The 25,573-nt window shown below is 52.8% G+C and overlaps 1 protein-coding gene across 1 annotated transcript; it reads right to left on the minus strand.

Moving 5' to 3' along the window:
• Positions 1–133: 133 nt before the first annotated feature.
• On the minus strand, positions 134–23,377 carry LOC144721429 (uncharacterized). The gene is made up of 6 exons (XM_078599041.1): positions 22,915–23,377; positions 18,284–18,682; positions 9,651–10,274; positions 7,595–7,740; positions 5,854–5,979; positions 134–4,710 (listed from the first exon to the last, which is right to left on the minus strand). The coding sequence occupies exons 2-6, from the start codon at positions 18,669–18,671 to the stop codon at positions 4,192–4,194; spliced, it is 1,803 nt and encodes a 600-aa protein (XP_078455167.1). The 5' UTR covers positions 18,672–18,682; positions 22,915–23,377; the 3' UTR covers positions 134–4,191.
• Positions 23,378–25,573: the final 2,196 nt, after the last annotated feature.

Here is a 25,573-nt window from a genome sequence, read left to right on the forward strand (position 1 = left end):
ACAAATCTCCTCGTCTATCCGAGTGTGGGTCGCACGTGACCTGAGCCTGAGTGGGTTTCAGTGGCGTCGCGGTGTCGGGATGGAGGATGCCACTGCATCACATTCAGGCCCCTTTCACACCGTGACCTCAAAATGCTGCGTAGTCATTGGCTTTATTGTACAGGACGGGACACACTACATCGATAAAAAACAAACGAAAGCAAGCGGAATAACAGGTTTTACACGCGCAGTAAAGCACAGGAACAATAAAACATTATATTTTGAACAAACCCCGACGCTGATTGTGTCTAGATTATTATTTTTTATGTACATATATATTTACTTTAAAATCTGGAAGAAAAAACACACTTGCAGTCACAATATTTTAAAATAGGTTCGTAAAAAAAAACGACACTTGTGGAAAACAAAAACGTCTGCTATGAAAACAACCGCCGTCGTTTATTTGAATTTGGTTTGACCGCACGTCCAATTTCACTACACGACGGTTCCTCCGCGCTTTACCATTCCCGGAATATTCAATATCTTGATACTGGCATAAGGGTTCCAAAGACATAACGGCGTAACGCGAACTATTAATGCTTTGGCGTTCGCATTGTCTTTGCACTGTTTTCCCCCTTTTGGCAGCCTTTGGTCTATAGCACCGCTGAGACAAGGCCATAAAAAGGATGTCTGTGATACAAGCCAATACGTTCCAAGGGCAATGCATACGTTACTAAAGCGTTGTGCGGTTACGCAGACATAATGCCTCGTAACAACCTCCTGTATTTACGCCAGAAAGTATAATAAAGCTTTTTTAAATCATTCAATATCTTGATGCTGGCAAAATATAGCATGAGACGTGGTTGTTTTTTACAAACAAATTATTTTGAATCGCAGCATTTGGGGAGGTATCGCATGCCTTAACTTTACAAACTATTGGGCCACACGTTGTTAATATCTCAGGACCAGAAAAAATACATTGCCGCAAACGCGAGCCAACTTTGAGTTGGTTTACGTTTCACCGCCGTTTAAACGTCAAGTCATTTTGCATTCAGTTCACGAATAGCAGTGGCGACCGAGCGAACGGCAATGGGGCGCTTCTAGCGAGTGTTCTATTGGTGGGGTAACGTGTTCTGAGACAGGTTTAGCGCAGCCTTTGGCCGGCGAACACCAAAACAACAAACATCGTAGAAAGAGGCGGCATGTGAAAGATTGGAAGTGGGTGAAAAATCCCAACCGCAAGCTCTACGCGGACTCAACAAACTTAAGGCAGGGAGGGCCCGTTTGTTTATTGCGGTCCGATGGAAGGCAACGCCAGTGTGATAATACATCGGTTTTTTTTTAAGGCACTTAATTTATTGCACACAACGTAATCAAAGATTGGTCCCCGACGATTGGTTCGTGCTGAACGCGGTCTCTCTGTCGTACTACCGCCTAGGACTTTCCAGGCAGTTGTCCTACTTCCGCTGTTGATATGTAAACTCCTTTGTCAAGGCGCTCTCCTCCCCCGACCCAGCTTAAATATACGCTGCCAAACTTGGCGGTGTTCATTGGGACGCTGTCTTTCCGACAGCTCTGTTTCTTCACCTGTGGACGGCTGCTTGTGTTGTGGCCGAAACGTCGTCAGAATTTTTTTATTTTTTTATTTTTTTTATTTCCCTTCTACGTGACTTTACCGAAAGAACCAAGAAGATACTGCCGATCCCTTCGCGATCGTGCTGCGTTGCGGCTCTCAGGCGCATTTTCTGGGCCAGGTCCCACCGTCGGACATCGATGGCGAACGGCATTGTGGGAACAGCCGTGAGACACACTGGAGAGCTAATCAGGGCAGTCGGGATGTACGCCGAGATTTTGTTTCTCCCAGCTCGCACCAGGGTAAAAACCGGTCCCTTGGTCGCCCTTGCAAGAGCGACGCGATTTTTCATTGCATCTCACTTGATCCATGGCAGTTGCTGCTATCGTTGTCAGTAGTCTAGCACGCTGCCATGGTGCGGTGGGCCGCGCACTGAACATTCTACCCAAAGAGCTCCAGTTCAAACTCTTGGCGCAGCGGATGAAACGAGGGGTCGGCTTCTTAAATGCCCCTGGCCTCTGTCGACCGCAGTTGGTCGATCGACAGGTCGCGAGAGGTGGGGTAAAGTGTTCGGTACGCCCACCTCTTCCAAGACGTCTGGCCAACGTGGAAGAGTAGGCCAAAATACACTCGCCCGAGGGGCCCTCCAAAGATCCCTCTAGTGGAGGCCCTTCCACCTGCAATGGCGTGAGGGAAATGTTGCAGGGTTGCGCCTTTATCCTCACCATGGAGATCTACACAAGAGCAGTCGCCGCCTGTTCATTTTGACTGGGTTCTACCTCTCTCTACGTAATGGAGTTCTCTTTGACGACAGGCTGTTCAGCAACAAGGTTGTGAACCCGTCTCTGCGTATGTTGAACGTTAACCAACTTGGAAGTGGGAGGGTTACCTCCGGGCAAATCCCAATTTATTCCCAACGCTGGCCAAAGTGGAAGAGTGGGCGACCCTCTAGGTGAGGTTGTCCTAGAGCTTCTCTGTGGTGAAGGTCCTTCTGCCAACAGGGGTGTGAGCCAGGCAGTTTCACAGCTGCGCCTCTACCCTCACTGATTGCTTTGTGCACACCGCCAGCCAATCGATTGAGTTGGCTCTGGTCTTTGGCGACCAATGACCATAGTGGTGATTGGGTGGCAGGGTTAATCTTTGGTGGTACAAAATAGATACTGTGCTGTATAATGTTTTCAATTCACTATTATTAGGGTAAGGAAGTAAAACATTTGAGATAAGGTATAGAAAAAGGGAACCATATTGGTTAATATTTTTCCAAACTTTAGTGCGGTTGACGAAGTGGTACATCCACCAGTGGACTGAGAGGAGGATTCCTCTGTAGTTATGTAGATTTAGCCAAGCACACCTTGAGGTGTGTGGAGTTAAATAATGTTTATTGTATTTGACCATGTAGTCGTCTATCAACCGCGCTTTCGCGGCACAGCGATAAGGAACGTTGTCTTCGTTTTCAAATTTAGCAGTGTCGTACCCCAAACGCAAACATGTTTTTTGCGGTTGTAGAAAAACAGCTCCGTCCTATTTATTGTCGCCAACAGTTATCTCGCGAGCAGATAATGAATGTATCGTAGCGGGCAGTCGATTGCTCACCAGAAAATATGAAGCCCTCTTTTTTTCACATTTTCGTTGGTCTCACTCAAATGTCCCTTTCTGGCAGCAAACGACGACAACAGCAGCAGCTGTAGCAACGTTGAGAAACGCCCCCCTCAGTGTCCACAGCTTCACCAATGTTCACAGTAAGAGTTCGTTTTCCTGCAGCGTCCGCTGAAAACAGATGTGGCACTCCAGCCGTCAAACCTTCACTCGACTCGTTTGGCCTTTCTATGTGCTGAGGAAGGAGGGCCATTGCCTGCAACGTTGCCGATTTTAGATATTTTTAAGGCCATAGTCTTATTGACGAATGCGTTGCGTTTCTTCTCCATTATGTTTATAGCTTGCCTTGAGGGCTGCGCCAAAATAGTGAGCAGCGGCTTAGAGTTTAATACAGTTCTTCAAGTGGGGAATTGGGATCATTTTAACCGGCGATGTAGAAAGAGGCACTTACGGCGCTGGCGCCCACCGAGGAGACGCAGCGATGAAGTCAGCTCGGGTGCAGGGGCCCGGTGGGTCGTTGCAACGCGGGGTTGTCAGAGGTGCCGGCTGCTTGGGGAGGCCTTCATCCAGCAGTGGATTGACCATGGCTGATGATGGTGATGATGACGATGATGGTGATGATGATGAGACTGGGCACAAACTGCACCTTTTCTCTTTTAACCACATTGACAAAATAGAATGTCAATATGTGTGGAGTAAACAAATTCTTCAGTGTTCAAATTTTTTTTTTGGAAAGGGTTGAAGACGCGGTGGGGGGTGGAAAGAGTGTAATTTTTTAAAGTCACATCAACACCACAAAAGATAATTGCACCAGACACCGGTTCGTCTCATCTTTGTAGTCTCCAGCCGCGTAGCTATCGAGTGTGCAGGCGGTGCGACTGCACAGGGGGCCACAGGCCAGAAGGGCCCAGGTGTCGGCGAAGAGAGGGAGAATTTGAATAGGGGATCCCATTGTGATTACTCACACCAGGGCCTACGCCATTGTAGTCTCGTGACCAAGACTAGCCCATCATCCTCAACAAGAGACTCAGAGCAACGTTCCACTAGCCCAGAGCCGAGACCATACCTGTGGGCGTCTGTAAGCCGAGCTGCTGTTGATGAAGCTGCAAATGATGATGATGATGTTGGTGTTGAAGGTGATTATGTTGCTCGTGATGACGCTGCTGTTGCTGCTGGTGCTGGTGAAGAAGATGTTGCTGATGCTGTTGCTGCTGCTGCTGCTGCAGGTGATGGTGCGACAGGTGATGGTGCGACAGGTGATGGTTGTGGAGGTGAGGAGCGAGCGGCAGGGACGATGCGGCCGTGTGCAGCTGAGCGAGCGAAGGCAGCGCGTGCGCGGCGCCCGCCAGGTGAACCGACGAGAGGTGAGCGGGCGGCAGGGCGCCTCCGCCGAACGCGATGGCGCGGGGCCTGTCGTAGGCCCCGGCGAGGAGCGGCAGCGTCTGCGAGCGGCCCGGGCTCGCGAGCGAGCGCCGGCTCTTGCCGTGCTTGCCCGGCTTGCCGGACGACTTCCGATTGCGCGTCTGGATGCCGTCCTTCTTCATCGTGATGGGGCGGTTCACCTGCGAGCGGCGGGGAGGGGGAGGGGGTAACAGCAGCGGCGTCTCAGTATGCAGGAGGCTGTGGGTTCGATCCCGACCCTGACGCCTGTTGTATATTTTGAGTTTGTTTGTTTCTCTCTCCCGTGGTCGCGTGGATTTTTCTCCGGATCACATTTTAGAATCAACATCACGCGTTTAGAGTATTTGGCTGCAATAAATTACCACGTGATAAGCCACTTCGTTGAGCTGTCATTTGTGGCCAGGTCGCTTCTGAAAAGTTTTGCTCAGTGGGCCTGTCCTGGTAGAATAAAAACAGTTTAGTTTTTAAAAATTCAGCCGACGGTTCGTGCAGAGCCACTGGCAATGTACATATGTTGAACTTCGCGCCGTACATAGCCAACCGCACTAATCGGAGGTGCGGGGGAAGGACAACAAACCGCGCGCATGGCTAAGCGACGCCAGAAGGGGTGACGGTGGCCAATGGGCAAGGATGAGGATGGGGGGTGGCGGCCGAGGGAGAGGAAAGTGCCCGAGGAAAATACGTCCACCGAGGAGATGGAGCGGCGAAATCCGCTCGAGTTTAAAACCCGGATGGATTGCGGCATGGCAGGAACGTGAGGGGGATGACCACGGCACTGGCCGTAGATCGGTCGCGGCAGATGGTCGTTGCTGCAGTGCGTGCCGGTCAATCGCACCGCACAACTCTGTGGGCTCGTCGCTCTGATCACCATTTACCCGTTAACATCAGAGCGAATAGAGGCATCTGTCTGCGTGTACTCAGTAATGTAGGCAGTGGCGGTGCAGTGGCTCACGCACTGCGCTACGTGCAGCGTCGGGCCAGCATTTGGAAGTGGCTAGAATCGTTCGCCCAACGTACCACGTTTTACCGGGCATACGAGTCCGGTGTTCTAAGCGACATTCGGCAAGGCATACCGTCGCACACCAGGACATCTCCCGCTGCGTGGGCACGAGCATGTGCGTACGTGTGCGCGTGTACGCAGGATACATACGTGTGAACCCAGGAGTGTGCGCGAGTGCGCGTGTATGCAGGATACGTGTGTGTGAACCCAGGAGTGTGCGCGTGTGCGCGTGTACGCAGGATACGTGTGACACCAGGAGTGTGCGTGTGTGCGCGGGAGCGCGCGTGCGAGCAGGACGCCTCACGTTGTGCAGCTTGTAGTAGAGGCCGCACGCGTTGCACACCGGCTCGCCGCTGGCGTTGCGCCTCCACAGCGTCGTGGCGCTCGTCTGGCAGTTGGCGCACGCCGTGCCGCAGCGCCGCGCCGCCGACTGCACGAACAGCGGCGGAGTCAACACGCAGAGCGACGGAGTCGACACGAAACGTTTGGCTCCGTGTGGGGGGCAGGAAAGGCTCACTCACCCCCCCTCCAAAAAGAGCCTCCCACTCAATTTAGATTTGAAGTTTTCGTGACTGCGGGGATCCATACTCTTTGGTTCTTTCGGTAAAGTCACGTAGGTATAGAATATAGAATAAATTAAATCACGACGTTTCGGGCGTAACAATCAGTGGGCACCATTGGAACCTCATTTGCCAGTAAGGCGTCATCTGGTCCAACCCATGTGAGACTAGGCTCTAAGGAAAGCTGTCTCGGGTGTGGACCAATCAACTTCAATGACAGTGCACATTATCAGAGTTATGTTTTTTGTTTGCATTATGACTGCAGGTATTGTGGTCTATGCAAGCATGACTCCTTGTAAAAAAAGGTGTCAGTTTTGTTGCCAGATAGAATGGTAAAAAAACAATTATCAATCAGTGGGCAGCAGTGTTGTTTCTTGCTGTGGTTTTCCCACCTGATGACGGACGCTTGTGTTGCGCCTGATTTAATTTATTTTTTATTTTATACCGACGTGACTTTACCGAAAGAACCAAAGAGTAAGCCGCCCGCTCGTCACGCGGCCTCGAGATTCGGGGACGCGTCACGGGATGGTCGGATGCATTGTGCGGGATAACACGCGACTCCTGACGATGCCCCGCACATTGGCACGATGGGGAAAAGCTCCGGCAGTGGAAATGCTCAGCACGCAGCCCAAAGCCCGGAACGCCACGCTTGGGCGAGGACTTTGAAGATTGCAATTAGGTGCTCGCTAACAACGCTTGCTCGAACAGGGGAACTTAGCTTCGAACGGGTCTGCCTGACCACACCACTGCATCGTGTATGTGCTACACGGTAAGGCCATTGCCCGAAACGTCGCCTTATTATATCTTTATTGATTTGAAGTTCTCAGTGTTGTTTGCCATTGTGGTGATTGTTATCGTTGTTAGATTTCACTGCATTGACAAGTTTGGATCAATTCAGTAACGGGATCAAGACTTGCGCTTCCCAAATGAGCGATGAGCAATTACTCACGCGCAGTGTAAAAGGAAACAGACGGATGCCGAACGTTGATTTTTGTTGTATGCCCATACAATGCACGCATGCGTTTGCATCTTGCATGTGTTCATCTCTGCGTGCGTATATGTCTTTGTGTGTGTGTGTGCACGTGTGTAAGTGCGTGCGTATGTGTCTGCACGTCTCTCTGCGCATATACGATTGCATGCGTGTGCGTGCGTGCGTGTGAGCATGCGTGTGAGCGTGCGTGTGAGCGGGCATGTGTGCGAGCGTGTGAGCGTGTATGTGTGCGTGCATGCGTGTGAGCGTGCGTGCGAGCGTGCGTGTACGTGTGTGCGTGCATGCGAGGGTGCGAGCGTGTGCGTGCGTGCGAGTGTGCATGCGAGCGTGTATGTGTGCGTGCATGCGTGTGAGTGTGCCTGTGAGCGTGCGTGTGTGTGTGCATGCGAGCGTGCGTGTGTGCGTGCGCGTGCATGTGAGCGTGCGTGCGTGGGTGTGTGTATGTGTGTGCGCGTGCGTGTGTGCGTGCGCGTGCATGTGAGTGCAGTGCCTACCGGTCGGCGCTTAGGCCGGATGAGTGGGCGGTTGTGCCCGTTCATCTTGTGGTAGAGGCCGCACGCGTTGCACAGGTAGTGTCCGTTGGCGTCCCGCCTCCACAGCGGGGTGAACGTAGCCCCGCAGTTGGCGCATTCACGACCCTCTGGCGCACGGGGAGGGGGAGAGGCGGGGGGACTGAGGCTGTGGTGCTGCAGTGCGAGCCAAGGCTGACACAATGACGTCTTGCACACGTGATTGTCGTGCTCGCCAACGGCACTTGCCCCAACAGTCTGTCACGGCTATACAGGGGAACTTTGTCTTGTGCAGAAACGGTGGTTGCGGTGGTTGTGCGATGAACCTGGTCACCCGAGTTCGACATCGCAGTGACAAATGTCTGAACAGGTCGTGGGCCTCCTCGAGGTCAACTCAGCCTTAAATACGTCCCTGATGCAGGTGTGTCATTATCAGCATTGGGGATACAAACGCGGCCAGGCGTGTGCTGTTGGCCATGCCACACCATCGTGCACTGTGCCAGCCTTTGTCGGACTTGCTCCAAAAGCCTGTTAAGGCTGTATATGAGGGGGGGGGGGCTTTATCTTCGTCAGTGACGATGCACATCATCCACTTGACACTCCTGTAAACTCGTGGGCCCAGCGTCGTCTCTGTGTATGAGCGATGCTGCAGCAGAGCGCCCGACTCACAGCAGCCGTGAGCAAAGGTATCTTGCCCATGCGTCATCTCTCTGCGTTGATAAAATAAGTAATTTTTTTGTTTCACTGCATTTTGACATTCCTACCCAGTAAGGCTGATTTATGTGAGACTTTTAACTGTAAAATATAGGAGGAACGTTAGTATATTGTGATACAGAAAGTAGGGTGTGGGCCTATTTGTTTAATGTGGATGTTTGAGCATTCTACGCAGGCTTGTGTGTATTTTTTGTTGTTGCAGGTCATCTGCTATCCAACCACACACCCAATTTATTGAACAACAGATTGGTCAAACGTCTCAAGCAGCACCCTCGTAAAAAAGCAAACAGAATCTGAATGGCGGTCTAAATTGTACAAATTGTGTTATGTATGTGAAAATAGAATCTGGAAGGTGAATTACTTTCTTCACAGATGATGGGCAGCATACATTTGTTGGTGTTTATTGAGCACGACACTTAAAAAGCAATTTCGAGTCTTCGGCTGAACCTGCGCGTTGAATGTAATCACAGTCGTCATTTATGGGGGCCCAATTTCTAACAATCTGGTTTTTAAGATTTTTCTCGTTATAATTTTTCTAGTTATTTATTCTAGTTGTGCCAAGATTTCTACTTTACTGAACATTTACATCAGTGACGCCTGCACTCCGTCATTGATCGTTTGTTTATATTACTTCATACCATTTCAGTATCTCAATCTCAAATATAGGACTGCAAATGTTGTTCCCAAACTATTTTGGCATTTACACTCCTGAGCAGTTCCAGCGGTAGATTGACAAAGTGGCTGTATACTGCATTACACAATGCTCCATAGCAACAACAACAACAATGATAGGACGTATAAAACAAACACTTGTTCCTCTTTCCACTGTCACGAGCCAAGCCGGCATAGGGGGCTTTCGTGGTACGCGTGGTTTTTCCACTGGCTATTTGCCATGCCGAGCTGGAACCAAACCGTGATAACACGGCCTACCAAGATTTGCAAATCTAGCTCGGTAGGGGCACGTAGGTGCTGGGGGAGGACGGGGGCGAATGGCTTGTGGATAAAAAATAAACCTGGCGCCATCTGAGCTGACTGGGCATTGTCCCTACACGGCTCGGTTGTGTGGTGGACAATAGATGTTCCCGTGCCGGTCACGGCAAACATCGGCGGCGGGTCGATGTCGCAGCTCGCCTGGCCAGCGACCCACCATCATTCACCACCAACCCGCATTGACCGGCGTGGGTGAGTATGGTCACATACCGGCCCAGAAATCGACACGATGTGGGTGAGGCCTTCATCCAGCATTGAATTGAAAAATCGAATTAACGGTTGGAATATTTTCGACAACCGCGTGTGTGTGCATGTGCGTGCATGGCTTCCTATTTACCCATGCCACCACGGCCCCTGCCCCTGCCTCGGCCGGCCTCCCCCTCCTCGTCGTCCCCATCCAGGTGGCCCGGCGGGCACGCCGGGTAGGCGCCCAGCGCGGCGGGGAACCCCGCCGGCTCCCCACGCTCCTCGAGGCCCGCGGGGCCGCCGTGGCGCGATTGCGCCGGGCCCCCCGGGCCACCCGGGCTGCCCTCGCTCCGCGGGGACGGCGACGCCCCCGCCGCCGGATCCGGGTCCGGCGAGGCTCCGCAGCTGGCGCCGCCGTTTCCGCCGTTGCCGCCACCCTCTTTTGGCGGCGTCGGGGGCAACGGGAAGCCCCGCTCGCCCCGCTCGCCCCGCTCGCCCCGGGCGGGCGGCGCCGCCAGCGGCGTGGCGTGGGGGTACGGGGACGGCCGCGCCTTGGCCAGAGGCTCGCGCAGGGCCCAGGCGGTGGTGACGGCCGCGTGGCTCAGCTGATTCAGGTGGTTGAGGTGGTGGTGGTGGTGGCCGTGGTGCAGGTGGTGGTGGGGGTGGAGGTGGTGGTGCGGAGGAGCGGGGGTGGACGAGTTGCCGCCGCTCTCCTGCAGCCACGGGAATCGCAGCTGGGGCCTGCACACGGGGTGGGTCGTGCCGGCCAGACGAGCTGCAACACGCGGGGCACGGGAACAACACCGGCAGCGCCACCGTCAGTGAAAACCTGCGGTCGTTGTCCAGGTGGACAAGAGGGCCGAGCACTCTCTCTCTCTCTCTCTTTGTGATGTTTAAGTCGTAAATCCAGCTGATGGCTTCAGAGCACAGAGGGCGAATCTCACTCGTGCCCTCTGAGACTCTAAGGGCACTGATCTTGTGAGCAAAAGCAGATTTCACTGAACTTATGAGGTCACTTCTCATCCACACTTGGGTGAGAACATTCCCATGTGCCCTTGCACACAGTGAAATGCTCATTGCATGGAAATCAAAGTTATATTTTTCAGAGCTGGAATTTACCCAAATTAAGTGACAAAAAGTCACATTTTTACGGCACAGCCATCATAAAGTGCACACCACGAAACTTGGAGCTGATTAGGTTTTCACTCCATTTCAACAAAACATATCACTCTAAGACTTAAATATATCACTGATGGCCACACGGTGGACATTTATCTGCACGGCGGGATGTATGGGAAAGCGCTCCTCCTGAGGTGGACAAGATGTCACTCGAAGGGGCTTCACGAGTTTAGTGAAATCTGCAAGAGTGGACACCTCTTCTCGTAACACCGTGACACCAAGAACAGCGCAAGTAGAATGGCATTGCATACAAACAGAAATAAAAAAAAACGTTTTGGTCATCTTCATTCTTGGTTAATCAGCGATGGGCCTCATGCCTAAGCCCTTTACAGAGCCGCTCCGTGTTTAGTCAATCAGCGAGATGTGACTAAAGATTTAACATAAATGTTTACTTAGGACTCCACAAATTACTGAGAATTAACGAAGTGTGCTGTCTGCCTTAGTAAAGTGGATATTAAATACCGCGAGATGTAATCATTCACAAAAACTAGGTCATCCTCGCAGCAGTGGCGGCTTTTGGCTGGGCATCGAACAAAGACGGTCACCACATCGCGCGCTTTCAGATGCGCTTCTGTGGCCGTCTGGAACGCTCTTCCTTCCGATATTAGCAAGCCACTGGAGCTACGCACTTTAAAATTTAGATTGAAAAGTCATTTATTCAAAACTGCATTTAGCACGGTTGGCTACGTACGATGCGAAAGAAGTTCAACGTAGATGCATTGTGTTCGGATGAAACAAATTTGTATTACTTCTCCGCAGTGAAACAGTACAAACATGTTTGGTACGGAGACACAACTATGGAACGGCAGCTAATGGAGGGGTCAACGCGCCCGCGAAGGCACCCAACGCGGAGATGGAGCGATTAAAATTCGCTCGCGTGCGGGAAAGAGATTGATTGTTGCATCACAAGTCCATAAGAGAGGTGCTGATGGCTTGGGGATACATCTCACGAATCGTGGATATATCTCGCCTATTGTTGTTGTTGATGTTGATGATGATGATTATACTATGATACAGGATTGTTCTTACGTTTGTACAGTGAGATCTCGTCACGTCTCGTGACTGGCAGGATGATTTGCATCTTGAGGATGGAGATGGTGAGCGGAGAGTGCACTGCAGCCAGGTAATTTGTGCTCAACGAGTGGAGGGGGGGCAATTTTTTGGAAAATGCGAGCACAGGAGAAGTCGACGAAAGGCAGCCGAGCGAGCGGAGTTGGCCAACATCTACACCCCGAGAAAAGTAACATCCAGCGTGCATCCGAAAAAAACAACTAAACCCCCCCCCCCCCCCAAAAAATATAATGAAGACACAATGTAGCACACGGAATAGTGGTGCTCAGATCTTTCGACCGTGTGGGTGAGCTTCCGCACCTCCCATTAGCACGGTTGTCTGCGTGCGGTGCGAAAGTTCAACGTGTAATTACACCGGGAAAGCAGCGAGGCTCAGAGTAATGACGCCGCGTGCCAGCGGCATGAGACGGCGTGCGAGTGCGAGAGAGTCAAAAGCGCGCGCGCCCCAACCCAACAGAGGCTCCCTTGGCAGGAGGCAGGCAGGCGACTAGCCACGGTTCACGCAAGAGAGCTGCGAGGTGTCGCTGGGGCCAGCCTCGAGAGGGAATGTCAGGTGAGAGAGACCGCAGCGAAGGGAGGGAGACCTCCACGCGGATGCGGTGGGGGCCGGCAGGCGGGGGGGGGAGGTTGAGCCGCAGGGCTCTCGGCTCGCTTATAGCGTCGTTTGTCAACAGTTTAAGAACGGCCTTCGAATTCGCCTTCGAGCCCTCAGGGATTCCACCGCGTGTCCTGGCTGTCCTGGCTACGCGCAGGTGTGCTGGCATCATCGTCTCACCCGCCACCACCGCCACCGCCACCACCGCCACAGGTTGGGGGCCGTCCATAAATGACGTCACGCGATATTGGACGATTTTTGACCCCCCCCCTTTCGGCACACGGCGTTACAAAAAGTCAGACCCCCCCCCTCGAATATGACGTCACAAAGCTCTGCCCCCCCCCCCCGCCCAAAAAATAAAACATGCTTCAAATCGCTTTAAATGATTGTCATTGTAGTGCGTATTTAACGTGGCGCTGCACTCTGATGTTGTAGGAGAAAAAAATTATTTTAAAAAAGTCTAATTAAGTAGAACGTGTTGTCTATATTTATTTAAAGTTGCGCATTTTTACGTGACGACACATTTCTCAAACCCCACCCCCCGCCCCCATCGTCACAAATGTTTGACCCCTCCCCCACCCCCCTAGGTGCGTTGACGTCATTTATGGACGGCCCCTTGCGAGTGTGCGCGTGTTTGGACCGAGGCGAGTGGAATCGCGGTGGGGCAAAATCGTTCTCACGTTGCACCCTCCAAGCACGGCCACGCGCGTTTCCGATTGTCGCTCACAGCCAGGCATCGCTTGACGAACGTGTGGACCTGTTCCTGAGCCTCCGTCTCGCTCCACTCGGTCGCCACTAAAGTGAGCGCTGTGCCTGGCGCGGCGTGCCACACATCGGCGCTGGGAAGGCGAAGATGGCAGAGCGTGACGCCAGCGGCCATTCACGGTGGCTCGTCAAATTAGACAAGTGACAAATGGCACGATGGACTTTAATAGTTATAGATTATAATCTATTTCATTCAGATTCATTCAGATTTCTATATAACGGTTAGCACGCTACTTCTCACTGCTAATGCAGTCCCGTTTATCGTGGGGAACTTTTTCCTTTGCACGTTCACCGCAAGGACCGTGTCGTCAATGCGGAACTTGATTCCTTTGCAAAAGGAATCTATTTACTGTTTGAACATCTTAACACACGCGTCTTTTTTGCCGAAAAGGAATAAAACTTATTTGAATTTTTCACGCAGTCCCGTTTCAGCGTGCAGCTTAATCTTGATCTGAAGCTTTCGTGACCGCAGGAATCCATACTCTTTGGTTCTTTCGGTAAAGTAACGTAGGTAGAAAAATAATAGATCACGACGTTTCGATCGCAACACAAGCAATCGTCATCATTGATGTCACTCTCCCCGTGCCCCACTCTCTCCACGTATACATCTCTCGTCATCATCATCATCAATGATGACGATTGCTTGTGTTGCGATCGGAACGTCATGATCTACTATTTCTTCTGCCTGCGTGACTTTACCGAAAGAACCAAAGAGTACAGCGTGCAATTTTTTTTGTCCCCTAGTTTTCGACTTGTAGCCATTTCTTTGTAATCTAACATCGGCTGTAGCCACACCACCGTGGTGCTGTCCTTCACAGCTGCTGAAGAACGACAACGGTGCTCTCACGCTGCCCCAGCAGCAGCAGTAGCAGCAGCAGCAGTAGCAGCAGCAGCAGTAGCAGCAGCAGCAACAAGCAGCAGCAAGCAGCAGCAGTAGCAGCAACAAGCAGCAGCAGTAGCAGCAGTAGCAGCAGCAGCAACAAGCAGCAGCAAGCAGCAGCAGTAGCAGCAACAAGCAGCAGCAGTAGCAGCAGCAGCAACAAGCAGCAGCAGTAGAAGCAGCAAGCAGCAGCAGTAGCAGCAGTAGTAGCAGCAGCAACAAGCAGCAGCAGTAGAAGCAGTAGCAGCAGCAGCAGTAGCAGTAGAAGCAGCAGCAGCAGCAACAAGCAGCAGTAGTAGCAGTAGCAGCAGCAGCAAGCAGCAGCAGTAGAAGCAGTAGCAGCAGCAGTAGCAGCAGTAGCAGCAGCAGCAGTAGCAGTAGAAGCAGCAGCAGCAGCAACAAGCAGCAGTAGCAGCAGTAGCAGCAGCAGCAACAAGCAGCAGCAGTAGAAGCAGTAGCAGCAGCAGTAGCAGCAGTAGCAGCAGCAACAAGCAGCAGCAGTAGAAGCAGTAGCAGCAGCAGTAGCAGCAGCAGCAGAAGCAGCAGCAGCAACAGCAGCAGCAAGCAGCCTGTGTAGCCGACACGGGAATGCATAGGCCAGGCAGCAGTAGTAGCAGCGCCTCCCTTGCCTCGTGTCCAGATACTCATCCATCCTCATTCCTCAATGGCTCTCTCACGCGTGCCCCAAACGTGTTGATTATTATCTCACGGCTTTATGCTCTTTATCGAGGCGTGTGAGAAGCCCACTGAGATGGACTGTACGTGCATTGTCCTCCATTTAACCACGATGGCCAGTCGAGATTTATTATTCACTAGTTGTACTACCCGGCTTCGTCCGGGACTTGGATCCACCACGCCCGGCCGCTTTTGGGTTCGTAGCGTAGCGCTAACCACGACACTACAATGCGTTACGCTTCCACGTGCGCGGGTCACATGACAGATGTGACGTCACAGCTCACTTACCGTGCAAAAAATCTATGCATTATTGAGCTCCTCCCCCACCCCCCAAAAAAAAACTAAAGTGTATTTTTATAATGTTTGCATGGTGTACAGTCTGGAAAGTACCCACATGGCAAATTTCAAATTTGTTGCATCTCGGGAAGTACGCTAAACATTTTTTGAACAGACACACGTATTCACAACTTTGCATTTTATATATATGGAGATTAATTTTCAATTTAAAGCTTTCGTGACTGCAGGGATTCATCTTCTTGGTTCTTTCGGTAAAGTCACGTAGAAAGGAAATAATGAAATAATAAAAATAAAACATAAGCTCATTCAGACGCTGTCTTTCCGACAGACCTGTTCTTCACCTGAGGAAGGCTGCTTGCGTTGTGGCCAAAACGTCGTGAGAATTGTATTTTATTATGTTTTATTTTTATTATTTTATTATTTCCCTTCTACGTGACTTTACCGAAAGAACCAAGAAGAGGGAGATTAATGTCCCGTATTTAACCACATCAGAGACCATTGAGCTGCATCATGCCTGCGTGTCCTTTAACCACACGGGAGCGCACTGAGCTGCAGCACATATCCGCGTCCTTTCTTTAGCCACGATACCCCGTTGACATTCATGATTTATTCACGTGCTGTATTCAACCACACACGAGAGTCCACTGAGCTGCTTTAAGTGCTGCACGTCCTTTAGTTAAGTCTCACGAAAGCCCAGTGATGTGCATTCGCCTCGCTGTCATCTCCGTGTTACGACCGTCGGTGTCAAATTGGATCGTCTGCACGTGCTGTTGCCCTCGACTGCGAAGCGCGTTTGACGGGAGACGCGCTGATGTGCACGCACAATGATCGCGAGCCTTGTGGGGAATTTAAATAACAACATCGTATCTGTCTCGCCACGTAGAGAAACCCGACAACAGTTTTTTAGTAGATGTTCGCTACACGTAAACAGCGCATATAGCTGCAAAAAGATAAATATATGCCAGCATACTTTGCATCTTCTTGGTTCTTTCGGTAAAGTCACGTAGAAGGGAAGTAATAAAATAATAAAAATAAAACATAATGAAATAAAATAATTATCACGACGTTTCGGCTACAACGCAAGCAGCCGTCTTCAAAGAACCAAGAAGATGAATCCCTGCAGTCACGAAAGCTTTAAATCGAAACATACTTTGCATGTTAAGACGACATCGCCTGCTTGTGGTGAGGTTTGCAGGCCTTCGACTTCGCACATTTAAAATGCCGCGACTGTTGTACTATACTGTCCGTTACACATCTATGGTCCAACGTCTCTACTTCCCGCCTCGACCAACTCGCACTGACCAACGCGGTGAAGTATGGCCAATAACCATAACGACTCTCACGGCGTGGGGAGAGGCCCTGATCCAGCAGTGGATTGAGACTGGGCTGTGTATGTACACCAGAGGGAAAAGTCAACAGTATATACGGATAATAGAAGTTGGCGGTTCATAAGCAAATGGCTTCAATCCACTGATTCGGCCCAGCAATGTAAATGGTTACGCCAGACAGTTGTGGGTTAAAGTGTGGGTACTACCATCCCTTCAGAGGTGGATGGCCCACGTGGAAGAGTAGGCCTCTAGAGCTGCCTCGAGTGGAGGCCCTTCCACCAGCAGGGGCGTGAGCGAGGAATTGCAAGGCTGCCCCTTCACATTTGAATGCATTGTCTCATTTGAGTTGTCTGCCTCTTTCCGTGTCTGCCTCTGCCCGTGTCTGCCTCTGCCCGTGTCTGCCTCTCCCGTGTCTGCCTCTCCCGTGTCTCCCTCTCCCCGTGTCTCCCTCTCCCGTGTCTGCCTCTGCCCGTGTCTGCCTCTGCCCGTGTCTGCCTCTCCCGTGTCTGCCTCTCCCGTGTCTCCCTCTCCCCGTGTCTCCCTCTCCCCGTGTCTCCCTCTCCCGTGTCTCCCTCTGCCCGTGTCTCCCTCTCCCGTGTCTCCCTCTCCCCGTGTCTCCCTCTCCCCGTGTCTCCCTCTGCCCGTGTCTCCCTCTCCCCGTGTCTGCCTCTCCCGTGTCTCCCTCTCCCGTGTCTCCCTCTCCCCGTGTCTCCCTCTGCCCGTGTCTCCCTCTCCCCGTGTCTGCCTCCCCCGTGTCTCCCTCTCCCCGTGTCTCCCTCTCCCCGTGTCTGCCTCTCCCGTGTCTCCCTCTCCCCGTGTCTGCCTCTCCCGTGTCTCCCTCTCCCCGTGTCTGCCTCTCCCCGTGTCTCTCTCTCCCCGTGTCTCTCTCTCACCGTGTCTCTCTCTCCCCGTGTCTGCCTCTCCCGTGTCTCCCTCTCACCGTGTCTCTCTCTCCCCGTGTCTCCCTCTCCCCGTGTCTCCCTCTGCCCGTGTCTGCCTCTCCCGTGTCTCCCTCTCACCGTGTCTCTCTCTCCCCGTGTCTCTCTCTCACCGTGTCTCTCTCTCCCCGTGTCTGCCTCTCCCGTGTCTCCCTCTCACCGTGTCTCTCTCTCCCCGTGTCTGCCTCTCCCGTGTCTCCCTCTCCCCGTGTCTCCCTCTGCCCGTGTCTGCCTCTCCCCGTGTCTGCCTCTCCCCGTGTCTGCCTCTCCCGTGTCTCCCTCTCCCCGTGTCTGCCTCTCCCGTGTTTCCCTCTGCCCGTGACCCTCTCCCCACATTGCTCTCCCCTCCACTTGCCCCACTTGCCGCATCTCCATCTCTCCCCGTGTCCATCTCTCCCCGTGTTCATCTCTCCTCGTGTCCATCTCTTCCCGTGTCCATCTCTCCCCGTGTCCATCTCTCCCCGTGTCCATCTCTCCCCGTGTCCATCTCTCCCCGTGTCCATCTCTTCCCGTGTCCATCTCTCCCAGTGTCCATCTCTTCCCGTGTCCATCTCTCCCCGTGTCCATCTCTCCCCGTGTCCATCTCCCCCCGTGTTCATCGCTCCCCGTGTCACTCTCCCCGTGTCCATCTCTCCCCGTACCCCACTCTCCCCGTGTCCATCTCTCCCCGTGTCCATCTCTCCCCGTGTCCATCTCTCCCCGTGTCCATCTCCCCCCGTGTTCATCGCTCCCCGTGTCACTCTCCCCGTGTCCATCTCTCCCCGTGCCCCACTCTCCCCGTGTCCATCTCCCCCCGTGTTCATCGCTCCCCGTGTTACTCTCCACGTGTCCATCTCTCCCCGTGCCCCACTCCCCCCGTGTCCATCTCTCCCCGTGTCCATCTCTCCCCGTGTCCATCTCTCCCCGTGCCCCACTCCCCCCGTGTCCATGTCTCCCCGTGTCACTCCCCCCGTGTCCATGTCTCCCCGTGTCACTCCCCCCGTGCCCATGTCTCCCCGTGCCCCACTCCCCCCGTGTCCATCTCCCCCCGTGTCCATGTCTCCCCGTGTCTCTCACCGTGAGTCGCTGCTCTGTACTCCGCACTCGCCCCGGGCACGTTCGGATGTCCCTGAGCATCCAGCAGCCCCACAAACACCTCCAGATCCTCACTGTGCAGCGGCATGGGCTGCTGCTGCTGCTGATGATGATGTTGTTGTTGCTGCTGCTGCTGATGCTGCTGCTGGTGTTGATGATGCTGATGCTGCTGCTGCTGTTGCTGCTGCTGCTGATGGTGGTGGTGGTGGTGGTGATGATGGAGGTTGCCGTGGAGTTGCCCCGGCACGGCTGCACCCAGGAGCGGGTTCGCCTCCCCATATCCATGCGGGAGCCCCGGGGGCGCATCGAGCACGCCCGTGCCCTGGGGGCTGCCGTGCCAGCGAGCCAGGTGCTCCACCATCACCTCCATGGGGGCCCCGCCTGCAACAGGAATCGCCATCATCAGCGGCCATGATCAACCCACTGCTGGCTGAAGGCCTCCCCGCGCCGCGCGAGTTACGGTGTTTTATTTGGTCACGCTTGGTGCGGTGACGAGTCCTGGCGATGGCGCGTTCGCCGCTTGTTGCAAAGGTTCACGGTTCGATTTCAGCGGCCGCCCTGGTTATTGCTGCGGGTCTTATAACCGCCTGCCTCACAGTGGACGTTAAAGATCCCTTGATGTAAATTCGCAAGGGTTAGGCCATTGTGTGCTGGTGTCGTGGTCCAAATTTTCTAAATTTGAAAGTTACCCGCAATTACAGCAGAAATCATGGCCGAGATCGCTCTTGCATATTAGGCGTATCATGGTCTCACCTGGTTAAACAAAATAAACCCAAGGTAAACACTCTATGCCGGCCGGTCAACACGGTTTGTTGAAGGCGGAGAGCCGTACACGCGGGAGTATAGAAAGTACCGTCCAACATTGGGTTGTTGCTACACTGCCCCTTTGCTGCCCGGCACACAGTGCAACCTCCGAGGGCGCGCCTTTAACAAACTGCTCGTGGGCGATGCTCGCCCATTCCAAGCACTCGCCCACCAGGTTCCAGCCTGCTTAGCTTCCGAGATCTGACGAGATGGAGCGAATTGTGCGAGTGATTTGTCAGAGGGGCGCTGCTGCAAAATGTGACGCAATCATTATTATCGCAACACCGCGAAGTTGGTCTCTCTGATGACTTGGGCTGTGACATGCATGCGTGCGTGCTCAAAGCGGCACCGAAGTTCGATCCTCGGACACGCCTAACGTCAGTGGTGAGTGAAACTTGGACAGGCCTCTGGGTTCTTCACCAGCCGGCACTGACCAACGTGGTGAATCATGGTCGAATAACCCTCGTGATTGAAACGGCGTGGGGGAGGGCCTTCATGCAGCAGTGGATTGACAAAGCGCTGTAAATTGTTATGTTGAATTCATGATTGTAAAATCTATAAACTAAACTAGTTGTATTTTAGCAGGTAAAGCCCACTGAGCTATGTAGCTCTTTTTCAGAAGCGACCTGACCGCAAATGATAGCTCAACGAAGTGGCTTATCACGTAGAAATCTTATAGCTGCCAAATACTCTAAAAACACACTGATTCTAAATGTGGAGGGAAAAACCGGAGGACCCGGAGAAAAATCCACGCGACCACGGGGAGAACACGCGCACTCCAAATATACAAGCGTCAGAGTCGGGATCGAACCCACGACCGCCTGTGAACCAGGCGAGGTAGTTAACATCTCGCCACCGTGTAACCAGGTGGAGCAGTGGAGTGACGCAGTGGTTTGCGTGCTGCCCGAAGAACCGGCCACCTCAGCTAGATTCCCGGCCACAGTTAACATCAGTGGCATCAGATATCTGTACGGGTGCTGAGCTCCTGCCCTTCACCAACCCCCACTGACTGGCGTGGTGAAGTATGGTCAAACTAACCTTATGACCGACACGGAACAAAAAGGCCTTCAGACAGTTCAGACAGTAGTGGATTGTCAAAGTGGCATACATCAGTATCGCTCCCTGTATCTATCTAGAAAAGCCTCACTGCCTCAAGACGATATCATCAGGAGGGTCCTACGATTGTGGTGCTTGGCTAATTTACCTTGTGGCTAGCGGGAGAAGTCGTGATTATCTATAGACATCTAACACGTGCCAATTAAAGCTCCCCACAGATGGATTCAAGAGCCCGTGAAGAACCCATTTTGAACTTCCATCCGGCCACCTTGCAGCCGAGCAGCTTTAGGAGTTTCACCAATCTCTACGTGGCCCACCAACCCTTGCCTCCAAAGCGCCGTTTCACGGAAGTGCACGACTGCGCTGCTGAGATTTTGTTGAAAGTCAAAGTAGGGCGAAATTCCACATTGCCTTGGCATAGGGCGAGTTTTTCCATAGCTCGCGGCTCACATTTGAAATGTTGCAACTTGAAATCCCAATTTCGGGTCAACTCAACTCAACGTGCGTCTCTAGTCGGTAAAAAAAAAAACTTCTGCTTCTTGAAAAATCAACCATGGATGATCAATGCACGCCGTGCTTGTGCAGCATATAGCCGTTGGGATAAACTCGGATGTGCCCGGAGATAACTACCACTTAGAAGCGGACAACCACTCAAAATATATAGAGATGGGTTAACAACCCACTTGCTGTACAGCCCGTTTTTAAAAATGAAACCTTTATTGCGACGAGATAGATAGACTGTAACGCGATGCTCTATTATGGGGTCACTGTGGCGAAGGTAAAGGGGCAGCCCTGCAATTCTTTGCTCAGGCCACTGCTGGCAGAGAAGGGCCTTCACCATCTTCAATGAGCTCTGGAGAGCCCCTCTTAGAGTCTATTTTGCCGACTCGTTCGCGTTGGCCAGACGTCTTCCCAGAGGTGTGAGTACCCACGCTTTACACCCACTAAGCACAGCCTGCAAATTCATCCACCGGCCGACTCTGTGTTGCTAACTGTGGTGTGTGCTGCTGGATGGGTGGACAGAGATGGGGGGGAGGGGTGGTAAAGTAACCTGCCCATCGATTCAATTGCCGCCACGGGAAATCGAACCGACGACCTCTGGACCGCAAGTCCCGTGTGCGCATCACCCCCCCCCCCCCCTACGGCATCATCCCCGGCGTGTCCCTCTGATCCTTTTATGAGTTCAGCGCGGAGCAGAAATATTTACCGATTCATATTTCCGTTCGCGGCCGCTCAATGACGGGTGGATTGTTTCGCTCCTGCTCAACTCTTCTCACTGCTGGCGTTTGTCACGGAACAATGCCGTCCAACAAACAACAAAGTGGAACGGTGGCGCAGCGGTTAGCGCACCATCAGTGACGATGAGTGACATCTGAATTTGTCTTGACTGCCCCCCCCCCCCCTGCACGAACCTGCGCTGTGGCCAGCGTGGTGAAGTACGGCTAAGCATCCACCGTAATAAACGACACGGCATTGAGATGCCTTAAATTCATAAATATTATTAAAATATAGTTCGTTAATTGGCTACGTATATTTCAATCATTGTCAATTAATTACTTCACCCAGCAGAGGATTAACAAAGGGCAGTGCAGTGTTGTTTTTGTGATAATTATAGCTGTGCTCATAGAGCCAAACTGTGATAGCGTACTGGAGAGAATTGGTGTGATACGCGACGCATATAAGACGACTTCTTCCGAACGATAAAAAATACTGCTGTAAAAACATGTATATATATAATCGACGACGTTTCTGACCATAGCCCTTCTTCACGTCACACATTTCAGTATTATAATTGTTTCGATTTAAAGCTTTCGTGACTGCAGGGATTCATCTTCTTGGTTCTCTCGGTACAGTCACGTAGAATGGAAATAATAAAATAATAAAAATAAAACATCTTGGTTCTTTCGGTAAAGTCACGTAGAAGGGAACATCTTCTCGATAGACCTGTTCTTCACCTGAGGACGGCTGCTTGCGTTGTGGCCGGAACGTCGTGAGAATTATTGTATTATGTTTTATTTTTATTATTTTATTATTTCCATTCTACGTGGCTTTACCGAAAGAACCAAGAAGATTATAATTGTTATCACGATAATGCCGGATCAATAATCAAATGCGATCCACTGCGCTTGCTCAATCCGCTGCTGGATGAAGGCCACCCCGTGCCGTGCCGGCCGCGATCGCTGTCCGACCATACTTCACCGGACTCGTCACTGGTGTTAGGTCGTGGACAGGGGGCAGCCGACCGGCAAATCCTCGGCTTCGTAGCGCAGTGCGCTAAGCATTGCGCCACCGCTCCAGGAGAGGCAGCTTCGACCTGCGCCTCGTCGCCGCCGTCCCCGTAGCATCGCCACGTGCGCCGCGGTGACTGCCATTAGCATCACAATCCAGGTCCATCATCAACACGTGCCTACGCGTGGTTGTGAATGCCGCATTACCATGGCCTTTGTTGGTAAGTCTCATTAATTGCTCACGTGAACAGAGTCTCCAATTGAGCTTGAGCGCCAAGGCGCACCGGGGGGTTGGTGGTGTGGCCGCCACCACGCCTGGCCGCCTTTGTCTCCCCATCAATGACGTTTATTGTCCGCGCCAGGTACACTTAGTTAAGGTTCATTCAAATTCGGGGAGACTCATGGCCGCAGCAGCTTCAGACGCCACTCGCAGCTGCCGTTTGCGATCAGCGGACCGTGAATCGAACTGAGATCGCAGTGCGCGACCCGCCGGCCCACCACGCGGCTTGCTGCGTAAACACTCACCTCGATAGGACGCTCCGTCCGGGGTTGGTGGTAGCTCCTGGGACGGGTGATGAAGCGGGTATCTATGTGTGCACGTCGCTGGCTGTTCGTGCGCTTCTCTTTCCGTGAGTTGCCCGTCTCAGCGGCAGGGGCGCGTGTTTTTTTCGTTTCCTCTCGCAGGCGTGGCTGCGCGTAACGCTACAGAATCTGCCCCCCCCACCTCCACCTCACCCGCCCCTGTGATGTTCACCTAAGAACCCCTCTCTCCATCCACGTGCGGTGGCCACGTTCAGCGGAGCGAGCAAGTTTAAGCGGTGCCCGTACTCGTGCCGGGGTCTTCACTGCGCTACGCGATGCCGACGGAGGCTGACGGCGAGCTCCACTTTCCTCCAGCGACGCAGAACGGCGCTCAGAGCTCAAGTGTCGTGCGGTGCGCCGATGCCATCATCGTCATCGCCAGCACCGTCGTCGGGCAGGAGTCGTCCACTTTGAAGCGCGCAGGGAGGAGGAACGCGCACGTCCCTCTTTACCGCCCTGCGGCCCGGCGAGATGATTGGCTCCAAGGGGGTCACCCAATTGAAACGCTCCGGACGCGAGGAGGGAGGTCTCGAGTCGCGGTGGGGCGCGGTGGCTGTGTGAGTGCCGCGGGGGGGGGGTGATGCACGCGTGCAGGTGAGGGCCACTCCCCCCCCCCGTCCACTACGCCGGGGGTGAAGGGGGGGGTTATCCTGCATGAGGGTTTGGAGCAGTTCGTGTCCTACCAATACCTCGATGCTGATCTCGTCAGAGGGCATAGACCATCATCACGCGAACTCCGTTCGTCTTCGCAGCGGCGGCTTTTGGCTGCTGGCCATCGAACAAAAACGGCGGTCGCCGCATCGCGCGGCGATTTCAAAAGCCCTGCGGCCGCCTGGGATGCTCTTCCGATATTAGGGGAACCATTGGAGCTACGCTGATTAAAATCGTCCAGATTGAAAACAAATTTCTTTAGAACCGCTTTTTATGCTTAGTCTATCATTCCACCCGCAGCTCCGATTAGCTCGGTTGGGCAACGTACGGTGTTAGAGAATTTCAAAATAAATCAATATATTGGTTGGGCATGGATATGTACAGTATTGCAATCCAGAAGGTCGCCGGTTCGATTTCGATTTCCCGGCGCGGCAGATTGAACAATGCGCGTGTCTTCATGTCACCCCCCCCCCCCGCCTGTGTCCACCAATCAGTCGAGATGGAGACACCGTGTAGCGTGTGGTGGGGCACGACGGGTGACTCCTACCTCTTGCGCGGTGGCTAGGAGATGTTAACTACCTCGCCTGGTATACAGGAGGTCGCAAGTTCGATCCCGACCCCGACGCCTGTGCTATATTTGGAGTGCGCGTGTTTCTCTCCCGCGGTCACGTGGGTTTCCTCCGGGTCCTCCGGGTTTCCCCTCCACATTTTGAAACGCGCGTTTAGAGTATTTGGCTGCTATAAATGCCCACGTGATGATAAGCCACTTCGTTGAGCTATCATTAGTGGCCAGGTCGCTTCCGAAAACAACTATATATCTAACTCAGTGGGCCTTACCTGGCAAAATATATTTATTTATCGTTTAAATTTTCTTCCAAGACGTCTATGACATCCCGTCATAGAGGGGCTCTCCAGAGCTCCCTCTCGTGTTTGCCCTTCCGCCAGCAGCGGCGTGAGTGGGGAATTGCAGGGCTGCGCCACCTCATCTATTGAGGTGTCCTCTACTCATGCAGTCGTGTCGCCTCGATGCCGGACTGCAGACTGTAGCAGAGGCTGTCGAGGAGAGAGAGGTGGGGGGGTGTGAAACACAGCTTCCGTGCAAATGAGCTGCGCGCTTCTCAACCGAGATGAGGCATGCGAATTCGTGATGATATTGGGTACGCTGCTGCTACTAATACTGCTGTTGTTGATACTACAGATGTTTGCTGCTAATGATGATGACGGTGCGATTATTGTTGGCGGCTGATGCTGATGCGTCTGGTGAGTGGTTGTCAGGTTAGCGGCGAGTTGTCTCGTGAGTTTGAATCGTGAATTCAGCCGGGCGGTGGTGGCTATGCACGTGGCCTGCAATCCGGCACTGTGGAGGCAACGAGGGTTTGTGGGTCACCGCACAAAATGTTGTGAAGCTCCCTTCCCGTGGGCGTCGATGGGATTGCCATACCCTGGCTCGCCGCGAGAAGGCAGTACAGCAAGTGGACTTATCGCCATCTGTTTCCGTCTGTACGGGGGACTAATCGCCATCTGTTTCCGTCTGTACGGGGAGGCCGTGTTGCTCCCTCGTGCGTGTGTGGGTTTTCTTCGGGCACTCCGGTTCCCTCCTACTTGTATACAGTAAACAGTCAACATTAATTGGCTTAAAATATATTAACATTTAGAACCCAATGCAAGACCCTCCTGCGGCTCAGTGTGGAGCCTTCCTGGATAAATCAGTAAGTTATGAATACGATTAAATTGAATGCTGATCGTCAAGTGAAAACAGTGTCCCATCACACCGCTCGCAGGACAGATTGTCGGTATTGTGACAACATTTACTCGACTCAATGGCGTCACGAAGGGCGGACAGAAGGGCTCATTTAGACCAGTAGACACGCGGGCTTGAAGAAAAGCCACGTCTAACATATGGAGCTTAACCTGGGACAAAGTGACCTTGGGGCCGTCCATAAATGACGTC

Source organism: Lampetra planeri, chromosome 11 (assembly GCF_965212315.1).
Source record: "Lampetra planeri chromosome 11, kcLamPlan1.2.h2, whole genome shotgun sequence".
Taxonomy (NCBI): Eukaryota; Metazoa; Chordata; class Hyperoartia; order Petromyzontiformes; family Petromyzontidae; genus Lampetra; species Lampetra planeri.